This window comes from Mesitornis unicolor, unplaced genomic scaffold, assembly GCF_000695765.1.
Source record: "Mesitornis unicolor isolate BGI_N332 unplaced genomic scaffold, ASM69576v1 scaffold28533, whole genome shotgun sequence".
Taxonomy (NCBI): domain Eukaryota; kingdom Metazoa; phylum Chordata; class Aves; order Mesitornithiformes; family Mesitornithidae; genus Mesitornis; species Mesitornis unicolor.
In genome coordinates, this window is record NW_010177712.1 from 1 (window position 1) to 24,576 (window position 24,576).

At 40.7% G+C, this 24,576-nt stretch overlaps 2 protein-coding genes across 2 annotated transcripts in view; both read left to right on the forward strand.

Annotated features, from left to right (window-relative positions):
• Positions 1-452: 452 nt before the first annotated feature.
• Positions 453-10,653, forward strand: TAF1A (TATA box binding protein (TBP)-associated factor, RNA polymerase I, A, 48kDa). The gene is made up of 9 exons (XM_010182171.1): positions 453-614; positions 1,785-1,898; positions 3,139-3,337; positions 4,115-4,245; positions 5,116-5,274; positions 6,359-6,425; positions 7,689-7,809; positions 9,161-9,321; positions 10,511-10,653. The coding sequence occupies exons 1-9, from the start codon at positions 516-518 to the stop codon at positions 10,651-10,653; spliced, it is 1,194 nt and encodes a 397-aa protein (XP_010180473.1). The 5' UTR covers positions 453-515.
• Positions 10,654-12,820: 2,167 nt separating this feature from the next.
• The window catches only part of HHIPL2 (HHIP-like 2), a 12,179-nt gene continuing 423 nt past the window's right edge, over positions 12,821-24,576 (forward strand). Inside the window, exons 1-8 of the mRNA XM_010182172.1 lie at positions 12,821-13,207; positions 15,289-15,941; positions 16,447-16,590; positions 16,931-17,262; positions 18,460-18,586; positions 18,953-19,098; positions 20,570-20,651; positions 23,718-23,800. Of these exons, the coding sequence (XP_010180474.1) occupies positions 12,821-13,207; positions 15,289-15,941; positions 16,447-16,590; positions 16,931-17,262; positions 18,460-18,586; positions 18,953-19,098; positions 20,570-20,651; positions 23,718-23,800 (1,954 nt within the window). The remainder of the gene's footprint in view (positions 13,208-15,288; positions 15,942-16,446; positions 16,591-16,930; positions 17,263-18,459; positions 18,587-18,952; positions 19,099-20,569; positions 20,652-23,717; positions 23,801-24,576) is intronic.

The following is a 24,576-nucleotide window of genomic DNA, read 5'->3' on the forward strand; positions in this document are numbered from 1 at the left end:
ACCACGACTCTCTGTGCTCGGCCATCCAGCCTGTTTGTATGTGTGTATGCAAATCTTCAGCACAGTGGGGTCTCCGACTTAGATAATGATGAGTGAGGGAAGAGAGTGGGCCCCAAACTATAACAAAACATACTATGAAGTTATCAGTGTACCAGTCTTCTAATTGCAGTAGGGCAGTGGTGAGTAATAATTGGCTGTTCACTATTTCAGGTCTCTGCAGCTGTGTGCCACTTGTGGAAAATGCCATTTCATACCATATTTCCAGCTTTTGCTATAGTCTCATTTCCCTGCAAACTAGTAGGTGCATTGAACTTCCAAACCGTGTAGCTTAAGATCCCTTTCAGTAGTGTCTAAGAGAGATACTGAAATGGTAGTCATCTTGTTATCTGAGTAAGGGCTGTGACAGTTGTGGCCTAGGTTGATTTATTTCTTTTGTTTGTTTAGCATCTTCCCATGAACACAAGTTAAACTTCAAGAAGAGCAAGGAAGTGTGTTTAAGTTACATTCAGGATGCCATGCTACAAAAGGAGTGGAAAAAGGCTGCAGAGTACCTGACCTTCTATGCTGAGTCACTAGAGAAAGACATTTCTATTGAATACATGGGTCCGTCAGAGGTAAGCCAGTGTTCTTTAGAGGCAACTTTCATAAGCTATGCTAGTTTCCTAAAAAAAAAAAAAATAAAAAAATTGAAGCTTCCATAAACAAATACGCAACTAGTCAGGTGCTGATGTAAAAACTCTTGGATGGCAGGCTGCAGAAAGTACACCAGACCTTATAATTGGTAGTGCTCAGGGCACAATGCTGTCCAGTTACTTACTGGAAGTCTGCCTCTGCACAGACATGCCTCTGCTGTGGGTTTAACCAATCTTGCTGGAGCTCGAATCGGGCTGATGTCTCACTTTCAGGGGTGCTGAGAAGCTGCAGTGCTGTCTGATGTATTTCTTGGCAGAGTGCTCAGTGCTCCTGAGAAGTTCTCTGGCCTTGCAGGCCGGTTTTGTGGTGGGGTTTTTCTGTTTGGTTTGGTTTTTTTTTTAGTTAATAAGTTATAACAATAACTTATATAATAAATAATAAGACGTTAATTCCATCAGGAGCATATCTATGAGAAGTCATTTTAAAGTAGTTTTCTGAAATGGAAAAGCAGTAAATGTGTTTGCCACTGGCATGCCACCAGTCAAAATCTGTTTGAAAGTTAGTGGCTTATTTAGGTCTTTCACCAGCTCCTCCAGTACCTATAAAGCTCTTAGCAAGTACTGAGGTAGAAGTAGAAGGAAAGGGATCAGAGTTAAATAAATGGAGCACTTGAATATGGGTAGCCTGCTGGAGTATTTGGTTAAATTGTGTAGGTAGACATTGAAAACAAGCATATGTAGGTAGGAAGCTGTGTCTTATTGGAAATAATCTTTCCTGCTAAATTCAAAGAATTATGCATACCTTGCATCTCAGTGGAAACCTATCAAAGGGAAACAACTTTTCAGTAACTTTGAACCATCCTGTTTTCAGTAACAGGAGTGAGGACCTTCTGACACACTTTCATAAGCTTTGTTGGAGTGCTGCATTTGTAATGAGCCACTGTGAAGCAACCACTTAGTCGCTGTAGAAATACTACTAGATGTATATCTAGACTTATAGTAGTAGACAGCACTTAGTATTCATTTGCTATTTGCAGTTCAAATGTACGTTTTATATGTTACAATAACTACAAGTTTGATAAGACTGTATTTGGTGACTGTTCCTTTGTTTTGGTACTGAACTTATTTTAAAATCCCTCTCCCCATTAACAGATAATTTGGAGAATAGGAACCGAAATCCTGTGCCATCATTCCCATAGCAGCATGAAAGAGTTCAGCTCTTTCATAGAACCGATCAAAACTTTAGGAGTAAAAAGGTATTTGAAAGTAAGTGTACTTAATGCAGTCTTGATGATTTTTTCCGTATGTTTACCTGGACATTTGAGTATTAGTTTCTGAATCTCTCTTGAAGTACATTATTGACAACAACATTAAAAAAGGTAGTACATCTGAGTTACCAATTGCATGATAATTTATATTCTATGCCTAACCATATCTTAGTCTATATATTTTCACAGATGTGTTTTGTCATTCCGTAGAAGTGCTTAGATCCTTTAATTAATCTTCTAACTTGAAACAGTTAAATTATTTTATGTATGTTCCAATGGCATATAATTACGTGTTAACACCTGCCAAGTTTTGTTTCCAGTCCTTAAGTTGGCCACTGTGCTCCTGACTAAACAGTTGTACTTAAGTTTGCCATTGAAGTTATCTGCTCACTTTTCAAGTAGCTAATCTATTTGTAAAACAGTAAGCCTTCTCCTGTGGAGCCTTGTGCCACCCAGCTGTAGTTTTGGAGGTTTTTTTTCTTCCTGTAGTGGCTCGTTCAAACCTATTTTGTTTTGGCTTCCCTCACTGTTTCTTACTTGTGATGATGCTTCAGTCTTTCATTCTGTTGTATTTGTTCGAGGCCTTCAACAGAAGTTCTACACAAGAATTTACTAGAGCTAACTGACGGTTTAGGCTTTCATCCAATACCTAATCAGCATGATAGGATATGCCTCTTTCAGATGTTCTGCAGTTGGGTAGCCAAATGAAAAATCAGCAAATGTGACTCAACTGGATTTCCTCAGGTCACTTCTGGACTTTCTTGGTATAGCACTTGTTAATGACAAGTAGATTTTTGAGACAACTGGTTTCTGCTGCCTTGATAAGTACTGAGTGTCTGCTACCTGGTACATGACTTTCTGGCCCACAGATTTCAAGAGATTCAGCCTTTTCCCTTCCTAGGGATATATCTTTGTATATCGGATATGCTTTTGATTACTAATATTTCTCCAGCATCTTCAGACAGAAAAATGTACTTCGGTTCTTGGCTCATCTCCTTGCCCCCAGTGACACTTGTATTCTCCCATTCCTGCATTTTTCTCCAAAATTCCTTGTAAAGATGCTGTTTGGATAAAAGACTGTAAAATGTTGTTCTAATTGAAATACTTTACGAACCATGTTTTCAGTATTTTATATGTGTGTCAGTAAAGAGTCTCTTCTTTCCCTGCCCATCTGTGTAGGACTTTGCTGCATTGCTGAGATTCTCTCTATTTATGATGTGAAACACTTTGAATTGCAGGTTTGTTTAGAACATGCCTTTCATCTGCTTTGTAATGGACAAATAGATGAAGCCTACCAAAACCTGTCCCTGACAGAAAGCTGGAGGTTTGGAGAGCAAACAACAATTCAGGATAAAGAAATGAAACTAATTCAGGCTTACAGGGGTCTGTTGGACTACTATAGCTGGTCTAAGCAGAAGAACATCCTGTTAGAGCATGGTAAGTCCTAGTGTTGCTTCTGTAAACTTCAACTTGCTTGCACTTGCAGACCCTACGGTTTGCAATGATGGCTTTTCCATGCACCAGAGGGAAATACCAGACTTCAAAATGTGATAGTATGGATGGTACATAATTCCATATGCTGATATGGATGGTGGTACCAAAATGGCGCATTGACCTGCACTTTTCCAAAGTGTCCTGAAATGCTCTTCTGAAAGTTTTTGTTCCCCTCAAATCACACTTTTTTTATATCCAGGCAGCATCACCTAAAACAATGATCAAAGGTATTCACCTATAGCAGTGGCTTCTTTATAGGTGCATAAGTGCTTGACTGCTGCTAGGATTTTAAGTGCTAGCAAAAGCCCCCAAAACTTGTTTGAATTTCAGTTTCCTTTAAGATACAGAAGTTGCTTCTTTTGTGTGGTATCTAATTTAGCATGTACTTGCTGGCTGTGTGTTATCAGTTACACTGGATCTCTACTTGTTTCTATGAAAACTAAGTATTGAATTTGATTTATGGACCTTGTGCTGGTAGCGTCTTGTCTTGGGATACTGCCCGCCATGCCTCATGAGTTGAAATTGGTTGATAATAAATCTGAATCAAGAACAGTGAAAATTTTCTTGTTCCAATACTGAGGAAACTGAGGCCTCTTTTGTAAAAGCTCTCTGATGGGAATCCTTGCTTAGCAAAATGTGATCATCTCTTAGGTGCACCACTTCTTCAACACCTCTTGATCAGCAAAGCTAACTTTGTGGGATTCTTTTGTGTTTTGATAGGTCACGATGGATTTGAAGACTTATCTGTTGAACAGGAAATGCACAGTTGCTTTCGGAAGGCAGCAGTGAACTTAAAGGAGATTATTAAAATACCTGGAGTCTGGGATCTCTTTGTGAAATGCTACGTGGATGTAAGGGCATGTTTTACAGATATCTTCCGTGATGAAAATTAGACAGGGAAACATAAAAGATGTCTGTCTGCAGCTTTGTTATATGTGTGTGGGTGACAACAAAGTATTTTAAAAGCAACACATCCGTATGTGTATCTCACTGGCTTTGATTTAGAGCACAGTTTACTCCCAGTAGAACTGCAGAGCCGACACAGAGTACAAAAAGGACTTTATTTGTGCATTGCCAAGAAAAAGAAATAGACAAACAGCTTGCATATTTTATTTTCCTGGTGCTAGTACAGAAATTGAAGCACAGCTGCTTTGTTTAAATTCCTGAAAGCAAGTTCTCCCTTTCTGGCAGGGCAGTGTTTTTCTGGATACACTAAATGTTAAAGACACACAGGCGTAGTCCCACTGTGTTTTGTTTTGTTTTTTAAGTATCTGCTTAGAATTTGTAATTAAGAAATAAAGTTAATCTTAAAATCTCTTTGAAATTACTTAATTTTGTAAATGCTGATAAGCTTTCTCTAAGTGCATCTTGGGGGATTTTACTTGGTACTGACAGCTGCCAAATCCTGTCACTGAGTTCTTTAAAGACATGGCAAGCTGTTTCAGTGCCTCTTTCCAGTGTAAAAGTGCTGGTAATTCTTTGACAATTGAGTAAGTACTAAAGGAGTTTTCCGCTGTAGCGGCTTCTATGTGTGAATTCTTGCCTATCTATGATAAGAGAGTAGCCAGTGAAATGAAAATGCGCTAGGGTTAGTCTTATCTAATATGCTGCACCCTTGGATATGACTGTGCTGTTGGATAGTTCTGTGGCAGCTCAAAATTAGTTGCAAGAGTTTGATTACTCTTAAGTAGCAAACTAATGACAGACTTCACTTCTCTTAGTTGTTGGAGTTTTATGGAGACCATAACGAAGCCCGCCAAGTATTAAATGAATACGCCTACAACTCAAAGTTTCCTGCTAATCCCAATGCTCATGTTTACCTCTATCAGTTCCTGAAGAGACACGGTGAATCAAAGAAATTGCTTGTATCTACACTCAAGGTATGTATTATGTAGTAGACACAGTCTGTGGTAATTTGTCTTGTATGATGAACTCCTCTTACGTTGTTTACCCTATTATATTCTTTGTGGGAAGTAGAGGGTTGGAGGAAAGGTAGTGGGAGGGATGCTCATGGGTGGAGCAAACAGGATCCTTTACTGCCTTGGAAATCAACCCTTTGTTTTGCTTTTAACTGGTACATCATATAACTTCTTTGAGTCGGTAAACAAGCTTGAAGAATGAGCTTACATGATTCCAGAAGTCTGTATCACCATTCTTGAGCATAACATGCATTGGTTTCTGTCACAGTTTCATCTTTACAATATTGAAGAAATTTAGATGCTTGCTCTTTCACATTGATCCTGTCTAGCAATTAGTTTCTCTGCTTGTTTTCAATGAGCTGTGTATTTAAGCTAAAATAGAAGTGAATTTCTGCTGGCTGTTGGCAGACAAGGGCTTGCTGTATTAAGCTTTAAAATTCCTGCTTTCCTTGCCTTCGCTCATCGATCTTGGTAGCTTCTTGCAAACAGTGTTTTCAGTCTGGTTTGCCACTTGATGGCACTAACGTGCTTTCATTAGGGCAGATGTTTTAGAACAGCTTCATAAAGTTTAGACTTTTATACATATAGGCTACAGTTTAAAATTCCATCTTCAGTGTTTTTTAGCAGTGGTTTCACACACTGGTCTCTTACAAGATAGCGACAAATCAAAGAACTGGTCTGATAGGTCCAGAAACCATGGTCCAATATACAGAGCAGTAGACAGGGGAGCTAGAACTGTCCTCGGTAGGAAATAATGTTACCTTTTAAAAAGGAGACCGTGGATATGGATTTAGGCTGTTCTTTGAGAATGTTGTATTTGTCACATGCAGTGTTTTTCAGCAGCCATCAGGGTACTTCATCCATTGTGTCACACATGTGCAAAATGAACATAGATATTCATTCTTCATATCAAGGCACTAAGATACCAGATCGCTTAATTTTCCTAACTAAAGCACCCAAAACCCTGAAGCCTGTGTTTCTCCTGATCAGGTAGAAGTCTTCAAAAGTTTTCACATTAAAATAATGTATCTTTTTCTTTCCCCAGATCTTGCATGATACTGTTCCTTCTCATGAACTAATGATAGATTTTAATATCATGCTTCAAAAATCAAGTAAGTCTTTAAAAACAGTTGCTCTTTTCCTTTATGTTAATCTAGAATAATAGTCTGAAATTATTCTGCTGCTGTCTTTCTGCTTTTCAGACTAGTTTTGTTTGTTAAGAAATAAAAACACAAACTCCAACTTTGCAATCACGGGAACCCTTAAGTTGGATGTGTGAGCTCACATTGACAAACTTCTATGAACAAATGCCTTTCTCATTTTTAAGGCTGATCAAAGCAAACTGTTGTCAGACACAACCAGAATCTCAAAAAATAACTGATTTTTTTTTTTTTGAGGCACCTTACTCTGAATGGTAGGGTCTCTATTTCGTTACCCTCCAATTTATTTAATTCATTCTCTTCTGGAGGAATTGAGCTGAATCTTTGCTTTAATTCATTGTTATTGATCAAAGAACAAAATTTTCCCTCTCTTCAAGAGGGTTTTGTCTTCAAGCCGGTAGAAAAGTCTTCCAGCTTGGGCACTGTTTTTTCCATGCTGATGGGAATGCAGTTGCATTCCAAGCTCTGTCTTCTTGCAACCTGGTATGTTCCAGCAGCTCAGCAGATTGGTGAAAAATCCTTCAATCAAGATTGTTCTGTCTTCTGCTTTTCTTCTTTGGGAGGAGAAAAACAACCTCCTGGCTGAAACCTCCCTTTTTCTGCTCATGCATGATATATTTGCTAACTTTTCACAGCTAATGAGAACAATCTGATTTTTAAAATTTATACTAACAAACTTTCCTCACATTTACCTGCTGTGATAGGTCACATGTTGTTTTAAGAACTCTGCTGATACAAAACTGCTGCTGTGAAATGTCTGTTTTATTCATATAAGTTCCAGATTTTATATTGGGTTTTTTTGGTGACATCTCAGGATTTGAAGTGTTTCAGCAGCACTGTCATTCCCTTCCCATGAGAAGAACGTGTTGAACAGTGGTGTCAATTGATTAGTGAGCTTTGGAAACAGCAGCTATTGCAAACAAGGTAGTGTGGGATAAGTGAGTGGTCTTATGTGTGCCCCTTGACACCTTGAAGGTTTTGAGCAGGATGGGAGTAGGGCCAGAGTGGCTCTGGTGTGAGTTGTGCCCTAGAGCCAGGAAGCATTTCTTAACTTTTACCTCTTGGAAGAGGCGGAAGGCAGTAAGGGGAACCCTCAGTGATAGGGAAAGTAGCAGCATGTGGGGAGGCAGGATGGAGAACTCTATTTCACTTGTTGCTTACTAATGAGTTCAGCCTGATCTATTTAATTCATTAATTGGCCTACTCTTTTTCTAGAAAAAAGAAGAAAACGCGGACTGGGGTTAGAAGTTATTTTTGCAGTCTTGGATTATGCTGGCTGGAAGGAAAATGTAAAAGCATGGAGCTGTTTGGCACGACAGGTGAAACAAATTGTAAGGTAAGTAACTCTGATACAATGTGCCAAAACCAAATGTGTCAAGTGTCCACCTCTGAGCAGTTGACCAAGAGACTCTTTGTAACCTTTGTTTTCTGTGCTGGTGAACAGAATTGTTGTCTGTCCTACCCTAAGGTCTGTGGCAGTGTTTGACTGCAGTGTGCTTTCACTGGGAGGAAAGAAGAAACATCACTGAGTAGAATTCAAAATTTCCAGTACTATCACGGCCTAGAAAAAGTTGTTGATTTTTTTTTTCTACTAGGTTATGTGCTTATGTGGAACGAATTTTTCTGATGTTTGGGTGGGCATTTGCCCATCACTGATTTCCCTCTTTTGGAGGCCAAGGGGGGAAGTTGTTGGGTCTTCTGCTCTGTTACTATGTTTGTATTATTCGGAGCTGGTTTGAGAATCGCTGGACTGTGACAGGAGCATGACTGGTACTGTAGGGCCTGCTGTGTTGTGTGACAGTGATAATTGTCACAGAATGCAGCCAGTGTGTTCTTAAGAGTGGAGCAAACATGCCTAGGGATTGATATCTCCTCGCCACCACTGGCAGACATGGCCTCTGATTTCAGAAGAAGCCATCTCAGGCCTCTAATGCCTAGACTTTTATTTTACTCAAGACAGTATGCTGTATTTTTTAAGCCTTATATATTTACAGTAAATTAAGTCAGTACTTAATTTGACCCATTTTGCTGTTTTATTGCCACCTCCACCTACATAGCGTCTGCTGCTAAGGTCCAGAAGCTAGCAGATTAAAGCTAGGAGCGTTGTTGCATAGAGTTAGTAAAAATAGTAGGTTACTCTAACTTTGCCTGCGTTTTTGTATTTGAAGACATAACTTCAGGGTATCTCAAAATATACTGGGCATCTTGGTTGTTTAATGAGAATATCACTTCCCTGTTGTTGATAGTTTCTATTTCTGAAATGCTTGAAGTCTTTACTGCTTAAGTTATTTGGATATGTATTTGGGATAAGTTAGTCTTTGAGTATGCACAGAGTAACACAAACCTTTTCTGAAAACAAACCAGCTCCTTCATACTACTAATTTGTTGACAAACTTGCAGAAACTTTCTTGTGTGCCAGTTTGTCAATAGTAATAAGTCAAAGGCTTGCTTCATTTCACACCATAATCTGAGTATTGCCAAGTCTAAATAAGGCAGCGAGAGTTCAGCTCCTGCATCACTACTGTTGCCAGGGATAGAAAAAAAAAGTTATTTCTGTTTAGATTAGCCTGCAGTGTGTGCCTATGCAATTTGAGACTTGTAGCAAGTTGATCATAAAATTTGGTGCCTCCTAATCATCTTGTCATCCTAAGTTAAGCTTTTCAGTAACTTGTTTTGCCTTTTTCAAGCTCTGAGAAGTATCTTGACTGGATCAAGCAAGAGTGGAACTCCAGAAAGGACTGGTGGCCAGCCTTCCATTTTAGCCCTTACTTGGCAAAAAGGAATTGGCAAGAAAGTGAAAGCCTTTCATATGAAAAAGCTCTGGTGGCTGGAATCATACTGGGAAAGGGTAATACTAAATGTTCTTTCCATTCCATAGAACAGCAATACTGTCTAGTTCTAGCTTTAATGAGATGGGATGCAGCTTGATCTACTCTGTAGAAGAAATGCAGTTCCTTTCTTCTAGGAAAGATTGTTGTCCTTGAAGCTGAACATGAGAACAATGTTTAAATTGGTTTGATATTTGACAGTGAAGCATATTTTGCATAACTTGTTTTAACCTGGTTTAGAATTCTGTTTAATCTGGCCTTGTTGAGCAGCCACATGCTATTTAGCTTGTTGTTTAACCTTCAAACCACAATTTCGAAAATGCACAATACACTCGCGAGTGAATGTTGAGGACTGCAGAGTTTGCTTGCCGGATGCTAGTCTAGGCAGTGTCTCAGCAAATACTGGGGAGCAGCGGGACCTTAAGGACCATGACAGTGTTGTAATGCAGGAAAGGGGGAGAGGGACGAGTCTTGAGTGCAAACCATCAGCAGTTTGGTAAGAAGGGGAAGGATATGACCGCTATAGCAGCATTCTTTAAAATGCTGCCAAAACCAAGTAGAGTATCAAGCCAAGAAGCAGCTGCTAAACTGAGAATGAGGATATGGTGTGGAGACCATGGCTCGTGCACCAGTTTGGGCTTTTGGTTGATAAGCAGTTTGTTCACTGTCAGCTTTTATAGCTTTGTTCTGGACTTCATAAAACAGTTTTTCATGTTGAAAGTCTCTTTTTTTGCTTTCAGTAATAAGTTATCAAAGATGTTCTGTCTCCCAGCTTTTATTACCAGATGGCTAAAATTGTTCCAGCTCTGATTTTCTTTAATGACGTTTCTGTGCTTACTCGTGTCAATATGAGCCTCTATTTTCCTTATGCAACACAATAAGTTAATGCATGAAATCAGTGCTTCTTTTTACCCTTGAGATTTTACATCCTAATCTGTTTGAAGAGTAAAAACAAAAGAGAAAAAATACTTTGCAAGACACAGCGTACAGTTATGTATATATGGAATGTCTTCTAAGTCAAATGAGGACAGATTATTTAATGCTGCAGTTATGTCTCTAATGTGCATGTCTTGGATTATTTTACTAACTTTCATTACTGAAAACTTTCCTAGATGTTTGCATGATATTTAAACAGCGAAAACATTTTGTATTTGCTTGTCTCATGGTATAACTTACATTACTTTTTCTTTGTTTTTTTTTTCTCCTTAGATTGCAAATACTTTAAATATGTGTCACACCAAGGCTGCAAAGCTCAGGTGAAAAGGTTTCGGATACTGAAGAAATTTGTGAATAAACACAATTCTCTCTACCTGAGAATATCCGGTCTTTCAGATTCCCCTGTACAACCTTGATTAGAAGGTGTCCTTAAAGTTCTTGCTGTATTTTTTCCTCTCTGTGAAACTGACTTCCAGGCAGATCTTATTGACTCAGTACTAGACTTTTTAAATGTATTTCTGTAAAAAAGCTTTGGTTTGTATTTATTTTATAATAAAACAAATATAAAGCAACTTATAAGATTGAGGAATTTCTTTAATATTATTCCCATATTTCTGTGTGAAATGCAAGCAGCATTGATTTCAAATACGTCTCGAAAAATATTTATTGTTGCGGTGTGGAATTTCTGTATCAATAGTATTGTAGGGTTGATCTTCCTTATGTTTCAGTGCATAGATGGTGATTTAAATGACTGCTGGAATGTAGTTCAAAATCCATTCAGGACTAGCAGTGGCATTCACAATAGTTGTAGTGTTTTAATCTAGGAACAGAACATGGTGCAGTGTGAAAATGCATTCTCAACCTGTAATGGTAACATAGCTTGCTGCTTATAACTGATAATTTCCTGAAATACATGGAAAATGTGAGGCATGTGTCATGTTTTTTGTATGTTGAGAAGAATTAGAGGTTGTGAATATCTGCTGCAGCTTGTTAAAATAAATTATGCACTTCAACATATCCAAAGGCAGTCTTCCCACATGTCACACAGGTTGTGCGCGCAGTTCAGGGGTTGTTTGCACATCATTTGTGAAAGATTGGAGAGTGCACGGTGAAACAAACAGCACATCTTTTTTCTGCTGATCTCCTTTATGCAGAGGCAAGGAACTTGTTCAGGGAATCCACATCTTCTGTCCACAGACTCAGTGTCTGTCTCTCTGTTATTCCACCTCTTGTTCTGGTATTTTTAATATTATTAAAACCTAACATAATGATAACACAAAATCACAGTTTGCTTCAGCTCTACCCTCTACTTTCTCTGTTGTTCCATTCATGCTTTTGATGTTCTTGCTTGTGCTCTCCTGTTTTAAGAATCTCTAATAATTTATTAAAGTTCAAGAAAAGCAAGAAATGTCAGCTGCTTTTTAAAGCATGTTGACCCTGTGTGTTCTTACCCCTTTCCTTTTCCCCACCAGGCTCTCTGTATTCTGAGCAGCTGTCTTATTCTGGAAACTTTGGCAGGGCTTGCCTTAGCTATCAGAGCAGCGTAAGCACGTTGTCAGCAGCAAACAGGTGTGTACCTTACCCTTGGGGTAATCCCTGCAGAATCAGAGGACTGGTGCGCTTCGTACTGGTTTGAATTTACAGTTTCACAGGGCTTTCTGTAATTGCTGTTCTTATCTGCGATGGTAAATGGAAACGATAAAGGAGCTGGGCTGTGATCAAAGCGTGCTCAGTCTGCTTATGGAAGAGTGGAGTTAGGGAAGTGTCATTCTCAGAAATGCAGTTAGAGTATGATGTGTACAAACACAGTACACCTGCATACATACAGCTGGTGCTGTATTTCACTAACTGGAGGGAGTGCTCGTGCATTCTTCAGCAGAGGAGAAAGGGGGAAAATATCTCATGCATCTTTAAATCAGTTTAATGTCAACTGGGATCAAAAACCACTAAACTCAATTAGCTAAAGTACAGGGTTATCACAGAATATCGCAGCTGACTTCAGGTTGTGCTCATGCCTTAAATGTGTGTTTTCTCCTTCACTCTTTCTGAATTTCTTCTCATTTTTGCCCTGAATGGGTACTTGGATTTGTGAGTAACAGCAACACTTCTGTAAAACTTTTTGTCCTGAAATTACTTGTACCTGCAGTTAACTGCTGCCATAATTTGATTGTCTTGTATAACCCCTGTTCAGTCTTTACGAAACCAGACCCACATTTAGTGCACTTTAAAAGCTAAGTAAAATGGTAGTTAGCAGTTGAATATAGTTCACTTGTGTTTTGTAAATTGGGAGAGGTCAGGTTTTGTATATAGGGATCATACTTTTGTAATTCGTATTTCTTGGTGAAGGATTTCTCAGCCAATTTAAACTAAGATGTAAAGACTGGATTTGTGAGTGCTTCTAGGGCCATGAGAAATGTCCAGAGGGGAGGGTTCAGCTATGTGACGTGTGAAATACCAAAGAGGCAACCCAGAGGGTTTCTCTCCTGCCAAGTAGTAAACTTCAGAGAGAAAAAGGGAGAAAGAATGTAAGCAAACCTGAGTGAATGCTGAGCTCTGTGCCTGGCAGTTAATAAAGCAGAGAGGATGAATGAACCATACTATGAAGAAGTCCAGGATTTCTATACATCTGACGCTCAGAAACCTACACGGAAGGACGTGAATGTTTGGCCGTGCACTAGAAGGAGCTGCAGGAGCAGCTCTGGAGTTTCCTTTTCTTGCCCATATATCTGTCTTTGCTTCTCCTTGTTGTGCCTGATAGGGAGTCTGCTGGGGCATCCTCAGTGCCTGGATTATGGGCCACCTTTCCAGCCCCCTTCTCACTTGGAGTTCTGTTCTGCCTATGAAACCTTTGGCTGCTGTGACCAGGAGAGGGACAACAGCATTGCAGAAAAATACTGGGACATCATGGATTATATTGATCCCTGGGGGCATAAGCTGTGTGGAACATATATCAAAGATATCCTGTGTCAGGTAGGGCAGAAGAATGGTATCTGTATCTTATGCTTTGGGCTGACTTGCGGTCAGTTGTGGTTCTGATAGTCTCATGGCTAGTTGAGCTGCTGTGAAAAGAGGTGTGGGAGCAGGGAAAAAGTGGGCTGACAGTAATAATACCTCAGCATGCATTTTGTAAAGTGCATCTCTTTGTGGTATCTGGCAATAAATAGTGACATGTGCTAGTGATGATGATTTATGAAAGCATTGCCCAATGAGGAGGATGATGATGGTAATCCTGCTGCTCTACTTTCTCGTAATGAAGGGGACAGTTGCAGATCAGTATTTATTTTCTGCCACTAGGTGCTGCATTACAAATTCTACAGGATCAAATGCTATGGGAATTATCAGGCAAAGTGTTTGGACCTCTGGACCCCATGAAGGATGTTTTGATTGTGTTGCTGCTGAGGATGCTCCAGATGCTGTGGTTGTTAAAGCAGAACAAAATTTAGGAAGTGGTGGTTTCACACAGCTGCTGCAAGGTCCTGAGGCTTCAGTCACTGCATTTTCATCAGTGCTGTCTGCCCACTGCCCACCTGGCTCACAGAAAGAGGCGTTTTGCAGCGTGAAAAGACCAAAAGCACTGTTCTTCCTGAGCTCCTCTCTCGTAATTAGAGGGCAGAACCAACTTGCCATTTTAACAACTTGCCATTTTAGTCACGCAAAGCTGGACTTACTGCATGCCAAAACACAAAGCAGCCAAAAGACACACTTAATCTTACTAAGAACATATAAAACTCTTCTAGTTAATATTTCCTTAGCCCTAAAAAATTATCTGTGTACCAAAATGTTTCCACTCTTTTTGGATGCTGGCAGGATTCTGGCATCTCCTTGGGGTGGGAGGAATCGGAGGGCACCCTTTCAGCACCAGGGCTGGAAAAGTAGAATCAGGGTTGTTTGCCATTTTACAGTTGGCAGACAAGAAAAAAAGATTTGTTACAGGTTCTAGTGGAACCACAAATCTTGGTGTTAGGAAGATTTTTCTACGTGTTGCAGGCAGAAAAAAAAAAAGACTATAAAAATATGCCTACTGCCTCTTTGCTCATTCTGCAGGGCATGATTTAATTTTGCATTTGTTGTGCAGCATCAGACCAAAGTTAACTTAGCTTGTACATTTAACCAGTGCATGTCTTTAGCTTCTACAATTTCTTCTGGCAGAGTTTCACCTCCTTTTTTAACCTGACTCCTGCTAGCTTCATCTAATGCTCTCTCATTTTTCTGCTGGGGAAAGGGTGAACAAATGATCCCCATGCATCTTCTCAATGTAACTTGTGATAATGGAGCCCTCTGTCAGGCTGTTACCCTTTTCTGACCACCTCTCTGCAAAACTGCTCAGTCCCATCTTAATCAGCTATTCTGTATCTTTGACTGTTCTTGTGGCTTTGTTTCTCTGTGTTGCTTTTGAGAAGGGGGACCAGAGCTGTGCAGAGTTGAAGGTGCGGGTGAACTTGTACCTGTTTTGTTTTCTTTCTTTCCTAACAATTGATTAGACCTAGGTATGGGCTTAAGTGGCTTAACAGAGTAAAATCTTAAATATATCTGGAAAAGGCAGTGATGCCAGCAGATGTGAAAGGTGTGTCCTAATTTGGAACTGCTGGAGAAGTTTGAAGTATGAAGGCTAACGTTCTCCATAGTGCAAAGGTTTGCTGCAGTAAGGGAGTTAACAAATTCCTCCCTCAATCTGTTAAAAACAGATTACGAAGCACCTAGTTCAAAATCTAGCAGAGGAAGGTACGGGGGATTTCTAAAAGCAAAGGTTAGAAGAGATTGAAAAAAGAAATTGCTTGTCACTTCCTTAAAAACCTCTAGCAATTGAGAATCCACAGCCTCCATATACATCCTTCTGTTGGGAATAATTTAGGTGCAGCTGATTGCTTTGATAAAGGAAACAACTACTGACCTCTAGCAACATCCTGACTGTCTACTACTCCACTTCAAAGATGGCTCATGTTCTCTGCCTTAATATTTAATTTTATTAACTGGTTTGCTTCCATGAAGGTGTCTTGGCTTCTCTTGGATGTGCATACACAGCCACATACTTAGTTTCTTTTACTGTCTAGGAATGTTCTCCATATGCTGCGCATCTCTATGATGCCGAAAACCCTCGGACACCTCTAAGAAAGCTCCCAGGACTTTGTTCTGAGTACTGCTCCGAGTTTCACTTCAACTGCCGCTCTGCCATCAGCCTGCTGACGAGTGATCAGCACATCCAAGAATGCTTGGAGACAAACAAGACGTGCTTCTGCAACCTCCTTCACCTACATGATGAGGACTACTGCTTCCCCAATGTGCTGAAGAACACAGCCCTCAACCGCAACCTGGGCTTGGTGGCAGAGGACCGCAAAGGCTGCCTCCAGCTCTGTCTGACCGAGGTTGTCAATGGCCTGAGGAACCCGGTGCTTATGGTGCATGCGAATGACCACACTCACCGCATGTTCGTAGCTGAGCAGGTGGGCATGGTCTGGGTCTACCTACCTGATGGCAGCCAGCTGGAGGAGCCCTTTCTGGATATTAAAAGTATAGTGCTGGCTACGCCATGGATAGGGGATGAGAGAGGCTTTCTGGGGATGGCTTTCCACCCCAAGTACAAGTACAATGGCAAATTTTATATATATTACTCATATATGGATAAGAACCGAGTGGAGAAGATCAGGATCAGTGAACTGAAGGTTCTGGCATCTGATGTCAACAAAGCTGATCCACGCTCAGAAAGGTAACGTTCCTCTTGAATGCTACTATATGCTATGAGAAATAACTTTTCTTTGTCCCTGTCCTTCCCCCTTGCTGAGCCTACACATTCCACATCTATAGTGGACTTATTTTTTTTCTAGAGTTTCACAGTCACCATAAGATGCTTCTGAAGCCCTCAAATTCACCAACTGCTTTTCATGTAAGAAAGCAGAACCCACCTTTTGCCATCAAAGTTTAAAGGGCAATGAGTGTTCCCTGCAGAAGAACATATTATGTATTTACAGTTGTGTTTTCAATACAGCTCATGGTGGAGGGCCAGCTCTGTAGCACAAGAGGTGTTAATGCGGTGCAGGTCAGAGCTGGAAACAGAATGCAGCTCAGCACTCTATTTGACAAAGCTGACAGGTCTGCACAGCTCAGAAATCTCGTTTTCTCCTGTAGAAGTAGTGATGCAGTATTACTGCAGCCTACCTGAATGCTCAGGCCTTTCCAGTAGCTACATCTGGAGTTATTTCTCTTTTTTTCAGGAATCTTTTAGAGCTTGAAGAACCAGCTGCAAATCATAATGGTGGGCAGCTGCTCTTCGGTGTGGATGGCTATATGTATATATTCACAGGGGATGGAGGGAAAGCTGGAGACCCTTTTGGAAAATTTGGGAATGCTCAGAACAAGTAAGTAGGAGGGCAGTTGAAAGTCTTGAGCTTGTCCACCAAGACACACCGTGGAAATGAGGATGTGGAAGAATAAAGTAAGAGTGCTTTCCAAAAGTACCTGTGCATCTACAAGCTTGTCCAATGCAGTATTTTGCAAATTAAAATTTTACATTTTTGAAAGCTGAGGGTACCCAATTTGGGGTGTGGGGAAGTCTTCTGACTTGAACTTTCTGCGAGACATACCAATTTTTTTCTTTTGGACAGATAACTTACTCTTTAGAAAGGAGGAAGAGGGACAGCATTGTTCATTTCCAGTTGGCTCTCACGGTGGGGTTTCTTTTTCTGTCGATGTCTTTAGGAGTACTTTGTTGGGGAAAGTCTTGAGGATTGATGTGGATGGAAGAAGCCCTGCTGGAAAGCCTTATCGCATCCCTCCTGATAACCCATTTGTGTCTGATCCCAAGGCCCGCCCTGAGGTTTATGCTTATGGGGTCAGGAATATGTGGCGCTGTGCGGTTGACAGAGGAGACCCTGTCACGAAAAAGGGAAAAGGAAGGATGTTCTGTGGAGATGTTGGGCAGAATAGATTTGAAGAAATCGACATCATTGTTAAAGGAGGGAACTATGGCTGGAGAGCAAAGGAGGGATTTGAATGCTACGACACAAAGCTTTGCCAAAATTCCTCTTTGGGTAAGGTAGATGTTTTTTACAGAAGCTTAGTTTATGTTTGTATTTAGTGGACTATAGCTGCATTTTTCCAGTGAAACCAAATAATCCAGTGCTGCATGTTAAGTGGAAATAAAAGCTTTGCTCTGGGTCTAACTGCAGGTGTGATGGACAAACTCATTTTCTGCCTTTGCTTGAAGTTCTTTAAAACAGAATACATATTGCTGATCTTTGGAAAGCATGGTAGAACTGGGTGTTAATATGATGTTCACTAATGTGTTGAACAAAACATTTGGTCTCAAGCTCATGTTTCTGAAACATTTGTACGAGCAGGCAAGTGTAGAGTATGTGGTATCAGCATTTCTCCTCTGCTACGCTGGTACTCATATGGCTCTGAAAAAAAAACCAACCAAACAAACAAAAACTCCAAAACTAACCCCAAACAAACAAAAACCCCCCTCAACCAACAACACCCCCTCCAACAAAACAAAACAAAAATCCCACAAACAAAAAACCACACAAATGACAAAAAAACCTTAATGGCCCAATCCTCAACTGATAACAAAACTAATCTAGATTTTACTGTTAATCTACAGGTTTTAATGAATTGCATCTGTTATCTTTATCATTAAAGATCAAAGACAAACTATTTGATCCACAGTAAAAAAGTGTGGATGGAACTAAAATTTTGTGGGATCTGATATTCAACCCAAGAAAGGGCTGAAATAAATTTTAACATTGCTAGAGGCAAAGCCTTTAATAAGTCTCGTAACATAAAATGGAGGTAGTACACTTATGCATGTTCTGTGCTCAGAATGTCAGCAAACCTGTGAAGATGCTCACTTGCAATTGTTGGATCCCTTCCTGTAAAAATACTGGAATTTGTGAAGACAATCTCTGTTAAAATGGTTGGTGCAATCACACACTTTTAAGATAATACTTTCTGCAGCCTGATACCTTTCTGCATTGCTTGCTTAATCTTAGTCCTTCGTGTTATGGAAGCTCATCAGGACTCAGCCTTGATAAGAGGTCCTTAAAGCCCCTAGGTCTGTTCTGCCCTTGAGTACATTACTGGATTCCCACTGAAATTTGACTGTGGTGTTTGTTCAACTGTACTGCTCCTTCTAGTCATTTTTGTGCTCATTTGTATCACTGGGAAATAGCTTTTTGATGCTCTCTAGATGTAAATTTTCTTGCTTTTTGTTCTTATGTGTTTAACAGATGACATTCTTCCAATATTTGCCTACGGCCGCAATGTGGGGAAGTCGGTCACTGGAGGTTATGTATACAGAGGATGTGAATCACCCAACTTGAATGGCCTCTATATTTTTGGTGATTTCATGAATGGGTGAGACTAATGGTTTTCTCTGCAACTCCCATTCTGTATCTACATTTGCCTTATCTGGGCAAATAAGCACATTGGAGCATCCCGAAACCTTTTCAGCTGGAGTAAATGAGAATCACAGATGTCTGTGCATTAGATTAAGGGCTCTGGCCCTTATAACAGCATTTTGGTTGGAATCTAAACTTCCTCCAATTTAGAGTCCTTATGACAGGTTTGCTTTTGTTCAGGTCTGTTTTTGCAAAAGGCAAACATTAAAGCCAGTCAATAGTCAGGGTCCTTACTGACATCTTTTTGCAGTAATGCACGGTTTTGACAGTAACTGATCTTGATAATGGAAACATAAAACACAGGGTTTTACTTTTCATCTAGTCGACTTATGGCTTTACAGGAAGATAAGAAGATAAATAAGTGGAAGAAGCAAGATATCTGCATTGGTAGCACAAAAACTTGTGCTTTCCCTGGAATGATCAGTTCTTATAACAAATTCATCATCTCATTTGCTGAGGATGAAGCAGGTAGGCGTTGTGCTTTATTGGAAACTATGCTGTCAGTTCTGTGTTGTAGGGCAAATGTGTAAAACTGTGTTGTTCCTCACATGCTACTAGAGACTGGGTGCTGCAAAACAGGTTTGTGGCTATGTCGGCACAGCAGGCAGGGGTTCAGAGGGGTCTCCTTCCCCGTGAGGCTATTGCAGATCAGCTCTTCACATGAACTGTGAATGTGTCTGAATGCTCCAGGTTCTCTAAGGAGTTTGAACTCTCGATTGTTTTAGCTTTTCCCTGTTCTTTTGTTATTGTTTATTTTGTTTCATTAATGAAAAGACTATCAATGCAGTTTGTTCTTTCATTGTAACAGCTCATCATCACTTGAGTTCTTACAGCTTACCTGAATTTGCCCCTCCTCGTTAGTATAAATTCCTCAGTCTTATTCACCACAGCAGCACTTCACACTGTGGATTATACACTAAGGCTTTATCTGGGGACGAGGAAAGCCACTAATTTGAAAGTTGAGTGGAAGTGTCTCAGTGCACAGGATTATTGCTATGGTCAGGATGGCCAGTTTTCTCTCAAAGGTGAAAGTACCAATGCACACTTTGTTCTCTTTTGTACAGTCTCTTGACAGAGCTATGTCATACAAAAAGTGACTGCAAATTTTTTGAGAACCTAGATGTGCTTAAGCGAGCTCTATTGTTTCATGATTCAGGAGCAAAGAGTTGTGATTGTAATGAGAAGATCCTAAACCATCTGGTTAGCATATTCTGTCAAAGATGCAGGGAGGTGCCGGCTTTGTTGTGCAATATGTGCAATTTTTAACTATTCTAACAACACGTGGAGTGAGCGGATGTTAAATGTCCTTTCTACTGGTTGTTCTTTTAGAAATCAATATGGTGGTGTCATGTAATTTGAAAGACAACAACATAGTAGTAGCTTTTGCAAGCTACTATAATTTACCTGGATATTATTCTAGTGGGTGCTGAAGGGAAGACATGAGGAGTAGCTGCTCTCCTCTGCAACCACACAGGAATAAGAAGCTTCTGTATTCCAATTTGGCTCACCTGTGATTTTTTTTTGTATGACTATGAGATGGATAAACATTTGTTGTGTGGTCTTCCCGTTTATTTGTAGCTTCTGGCTGCTGCTTTGGTACAAACAAGTTTTAAAAAGACACATTTATACAGAGGAAAGTAACCTTTTGGAGGGCCACTGACATGAGGTAATGAAGGTCCTGCTAGGGCACTGTGCTTGACTGAGGGCTGTTGGTTCTGAGAGATCATTCAGTGCCCTTGGGAGTCTACCTGCACAGGTCAGGGTGAGACCAAAGCCCCCTTCTTGGAAGTAAGACAGGACCAAGGGAGTGACGGAAAGGGTTTTCTTTTCTGACCATGTGAATTAGTGAAGAGCATGGATAGAGAGGGAAATGGAAAACTGGGATTCAGCTTGGGCAGTTAAATGTGTGACTGGTTTTCTTTCTTTCACTTCTGTTTAGGTGAGCTGTATTTTCTGTCTACTTCTTATCCCAGTGCCTATGCGCCACATGGATCGCTCTACAAGTTTATTGATCCTGCAAGGTTAGTAACTAAAGATGTTTTTTCATGCCAAATTCTTCTATAATCGCCATATGTTCCCCAGTTATCACAGTAGAAAGAATGCTAAGTACTACTGATACATAATCTCACTGACCTTCACATCCAGTCCTTGGTTTTTGTTCACCCACTGTACATCTGGTGCAACTTTAATCAGTTTTAGTGTACTTATTCCTCACTCGTTGTATCTGTGTGCCCATAAATAGACAGAATTCAGATATCTTAAAGGTCTGGGACAGTAAGGATCACAATAATGTCTCCTTGGTTGCATATATAAACTATAGCACAGTGGTGTCTTAAAAATGACAATCCATATACTTCATGGTCATGACATCAAATATCTGTAATGCCGTTTCATATAAATAATAAATTGGTTTGGTTTTCTTAACAAAGAAGAGTGAAACCTGGTGGTTCATCCAGTGTTCATATAATGACTGGAATCTGAACCTGGGTTCAGTTTCCAAGCAAAATGTTTTTCCCCCATTAAGCAGTTACCCCTGCCAAAGTCCGTTTTTACAATAATAAGCGTGCTTATGTAATTGTTTCCTCTCACAAATTTTTGGATGTTGCTGAAAAGCATTAAATGAGTTTCAAATCACCCTGTAAAGTAGATACAGTACTAATGTGTCTGCGCTGTTGCTGAGATCTCAGATATTAACAAAATGAAGAAACCAAGATATGTTTTCTTGGGAAATTAAATCCAAAGCTAGATAACTAGTTAAATTAAATCCAAAGCTATTTAACTCAAGCTCTGTACCAAGGTGATAGGAACTTGAGTCTTTTACTTGCTGAAACTACTTGAGGAGACTCCTGCCTTTAACAGCTTATTGTCTACCAGAGAGCCTTTGAACTGCATTAACTGTGGCTGACCAAAAGGTAACATTTTCAACTGAAAAAAAGAAAAAAAACCCAAACTTGTGAGTTAGCATAAACATTGAGAGCTTGAGCATGCTCCATTTCACAGGAAAAGCCCTGCAGTCCCTATGCCACTCCTTAATGCACCATGAAGAGTATCAGGATGATAAGGCTCTTTCTTGCTGTAAAGGGAGAAATGCAGCTTTTTGGTTGACAAGCAGCCTGGGGAGCCTTTCCAGGAGGCTGCCTGCCTGAGAAGTGCTGTGCAGTAATGCACCACGTTAGGATGACTCCAGGGGGGGTAGCAAGCTCCTGCCGGGAGTGCGATGGTTTCACTGCTTAGAAGGGCTTTCTGGATAGAAGCCAGCTCTTCCCTGTGCTTTTGGAGCTTCATATCCATCACTTCTAGAGCAGGACCAGGCACGTATTCCCTTGGCTCTCTGGAATTCATACTTGTATTTGCTGGTTCCTCTTGTTTACCTTAGCCCGGATGCTGCTCTGCTCAGCTTTGCCTTTGTCTGTTTGCTTAAGCACTTTGCAAGCTTGTCCAGGGTATGTGAAGCACTGACTGCTCCTCTGGAGGCTGTGCTTGCAGCCCTAACACCTCCAGTTCCTGGGCTGTACTCTGGCCCTCTTCTGACTGTATCACAAGAGGAGATTTTTCCATTCTCCTTTGCAATTTAATGCTGTTTATAGGATTCTTCTGTTTCCGTTTTGCTGTGAGCAGTGGCTGGGATAACTGGCTCCTCTGATGCCTCTGATGGGTCCAGTCCCAGTCTGTCCAGCTCAGACACTCCCTGTTTTCTGCTCGCACTTCAGCAAGCGTACTGGCAAGGGTAGCAAGCCACGCAAATGCCTGCTCCAAAACATTGGCAGGGCCACTGCCATTTGCCTGAGAGGAACTTTAAATTCCCTCAGGTCCTCCCAGGAAAAGGGACGGCAGCAGTGCCCCCTGTCCCCACTTAAGCGTGCCTCTCCAGCAGAGTGGCTGGTGTGCCTCTCCCTGGATTGGCACCAAATCCCCTCAGTCAGGAGTGGAGGGAAGAGGTGTTAGAAGGTGCTTCACAAGTTGGAGAGAGGGTGAAAGAAAAAACAACCCACCAATCCCCTAAAAAGACTTGTAGGAATGCCAACAACCCTGCTCTAGTAAGCTTTTTTTCTGTTTTAATTGAAATGGTATGGAGGAAGCATTTGGCTGCTGCCCATGTCTGAAGGAGAAAGCTAATCACGAGAAAATGTGATGCTTTAGGTCATGCTTTGCTTTGCTCTGTGCTGTCAAGCAGGCCAAATTGAGAGAACCTGTTCTTATTTGTACTACAGCAGTACCTACAGTGGGGAACAGAAAGCACAGGTCTTCTCTATACCCCCCTTCCTGTCATTTACCATGTGACAGCTTTACCTCAGGGAAAATGTGCTTTGGAGTTTTTTTGGGGTGTTTTTTATTGTGGGAGGTTGTAAAGAAATAGCAGGAGAGGAACGCAGATACATTTTCTTACAGTTGTTGCTTCCTCCCTCCTTGCCTGTTCTTTTCCTTTCTCACTCTTCTTGTTGCAGCACTGTTGTGTCTGAAGCAGGCCCCTTTGAAGGTGACACCAACTTTCATGGGGCTGTGTGGGAGTATTTGGTTGCATGTACAGCGATCCTTATGCTGTACCATGAGTGAGTGGAAAGCACTTCTGTGCATGAATGAGACTCCACTTCAAGATGGGATTCATGAGCCAGCGTTGGTGAGGACAAGCCAAACTGATAGTCTGAAGTTCAACCAGTGCATCCACCAGGCTTCTGGAGGCAGCCCTGTGCTTTGCCTCCAGCAGCAGGACATGTAGCTGAACCCTTGAATCAGCACCCTTGAATTCAGTGGTGGGCTGCAAGTCGATGCAGGCAGGTCAGCATCCCCCACACAAACCAACCAGCTCTTGATGTTGGACAGACAGTCCAGACTGTGTGATGGTAGAAAGCTGACCAGAAGAGAAGCTGCAGCCTTCCAGCTGCTGTTGCTACTCAGACAGGGATTTTATGGCTTGTAGCCCCAAGTTAGCCTTTCAAATTCCATCTACATTGCGCTCCAGTTGCCTAAAGTGCTTTCAAGCATCTTCCGGCAGAGGCAGATGACAATGGGGGACTTATGTGTGCCTCTGGAAGAAATAAACTTCCTTAATCTCTCAGATACTTGCATATGGGTTTCTGTTTTTCAAGGCGAGCTCCACCAGGGAAGTGTAAATACAAGCCTGTTCCAGTGAAAACAAAGAGTAAACGGATACCATTTGTTCCACATGCAAGTAAGTTGTTAGGCTTTAATTTTACTGAGAAGCAAAACATGTAACTATCTCACAGGCATGTGACTGATCTCTTCAGCAGTCTTAAAAACTAAAACGCTGAGTAGGAGCAACCTTGAGGTTAGGTTATGACATTTAATATGTGCTTCTGTTGTCTACTAGATGCCATTCCTTTTCTTAATCCCAGTCTGTGATTATTTTTTCCCTAAGTGTTGCCAAGTAATAGTGTAAACGGGCTTCGTAAGGAGACTGATGGCTTTGATTCAGGCACTGGATTTGGTCTGGGAAGTTCTGAGCACCCGTCTCTGGCTCTGTGACAAATTCCTTGAGTCAAATAATCCCCTCTCTGTGAATCTAAGGAAGTCAATCTTTGCCTTGAACTTTTTCTGTCCTATATCCCATGCAACTAGGGCAGGGGTTATATCTTTTTATTGAGTAGAAACAGTATTTAGCAAATTGAGGTTATCTGTTTTGGGATTTTCAGATATTAGTGTAAGATGAAAAATACATACTGTTAAGTGTGCCAAAGAAGCGTGCTAGGTTTCATCATATTCTGTCTGGACTTATTTTCCTTAAATATACATTCATAATTTCTAAAATTAAACAAATTTTATTTCCAAGAAACCCAATGCTCTTTTCATGGAAGAAAATAGATTTATTTCTAGTGCGTATTCCTTCTTTCAGAATGTCAGATTTTTTCTTAACTGTAGCTCTAATAAAGGTTTATATCAGTCATATATCTCTGAATTGGTCTTTTGCTTTAAAGTGGGGATGCTGAA

Coding starts and splice junctions, on each gene's coding strand:
- TAF1A (XM_010182171.1), top strand. CDS start 516: ATGCTACAAAAGGAGTGGAAAAAGGCTGCAGAGTACCTGACCTTCTAT. Junction 615..1,784: donor AATACATGGGTCCGTCAGAG/GTAAGCCAGTGT, acceptor CCCCATTAACAG/ATAATTTGGAGAATAGGAAC. Junction 9,322..10,510: donor TGGAATCATACTGGGAAAGG/GTAATACTAAAT, acceptor TTTTCTCCTTAG/ATTGCAAATACTTTAAATAT.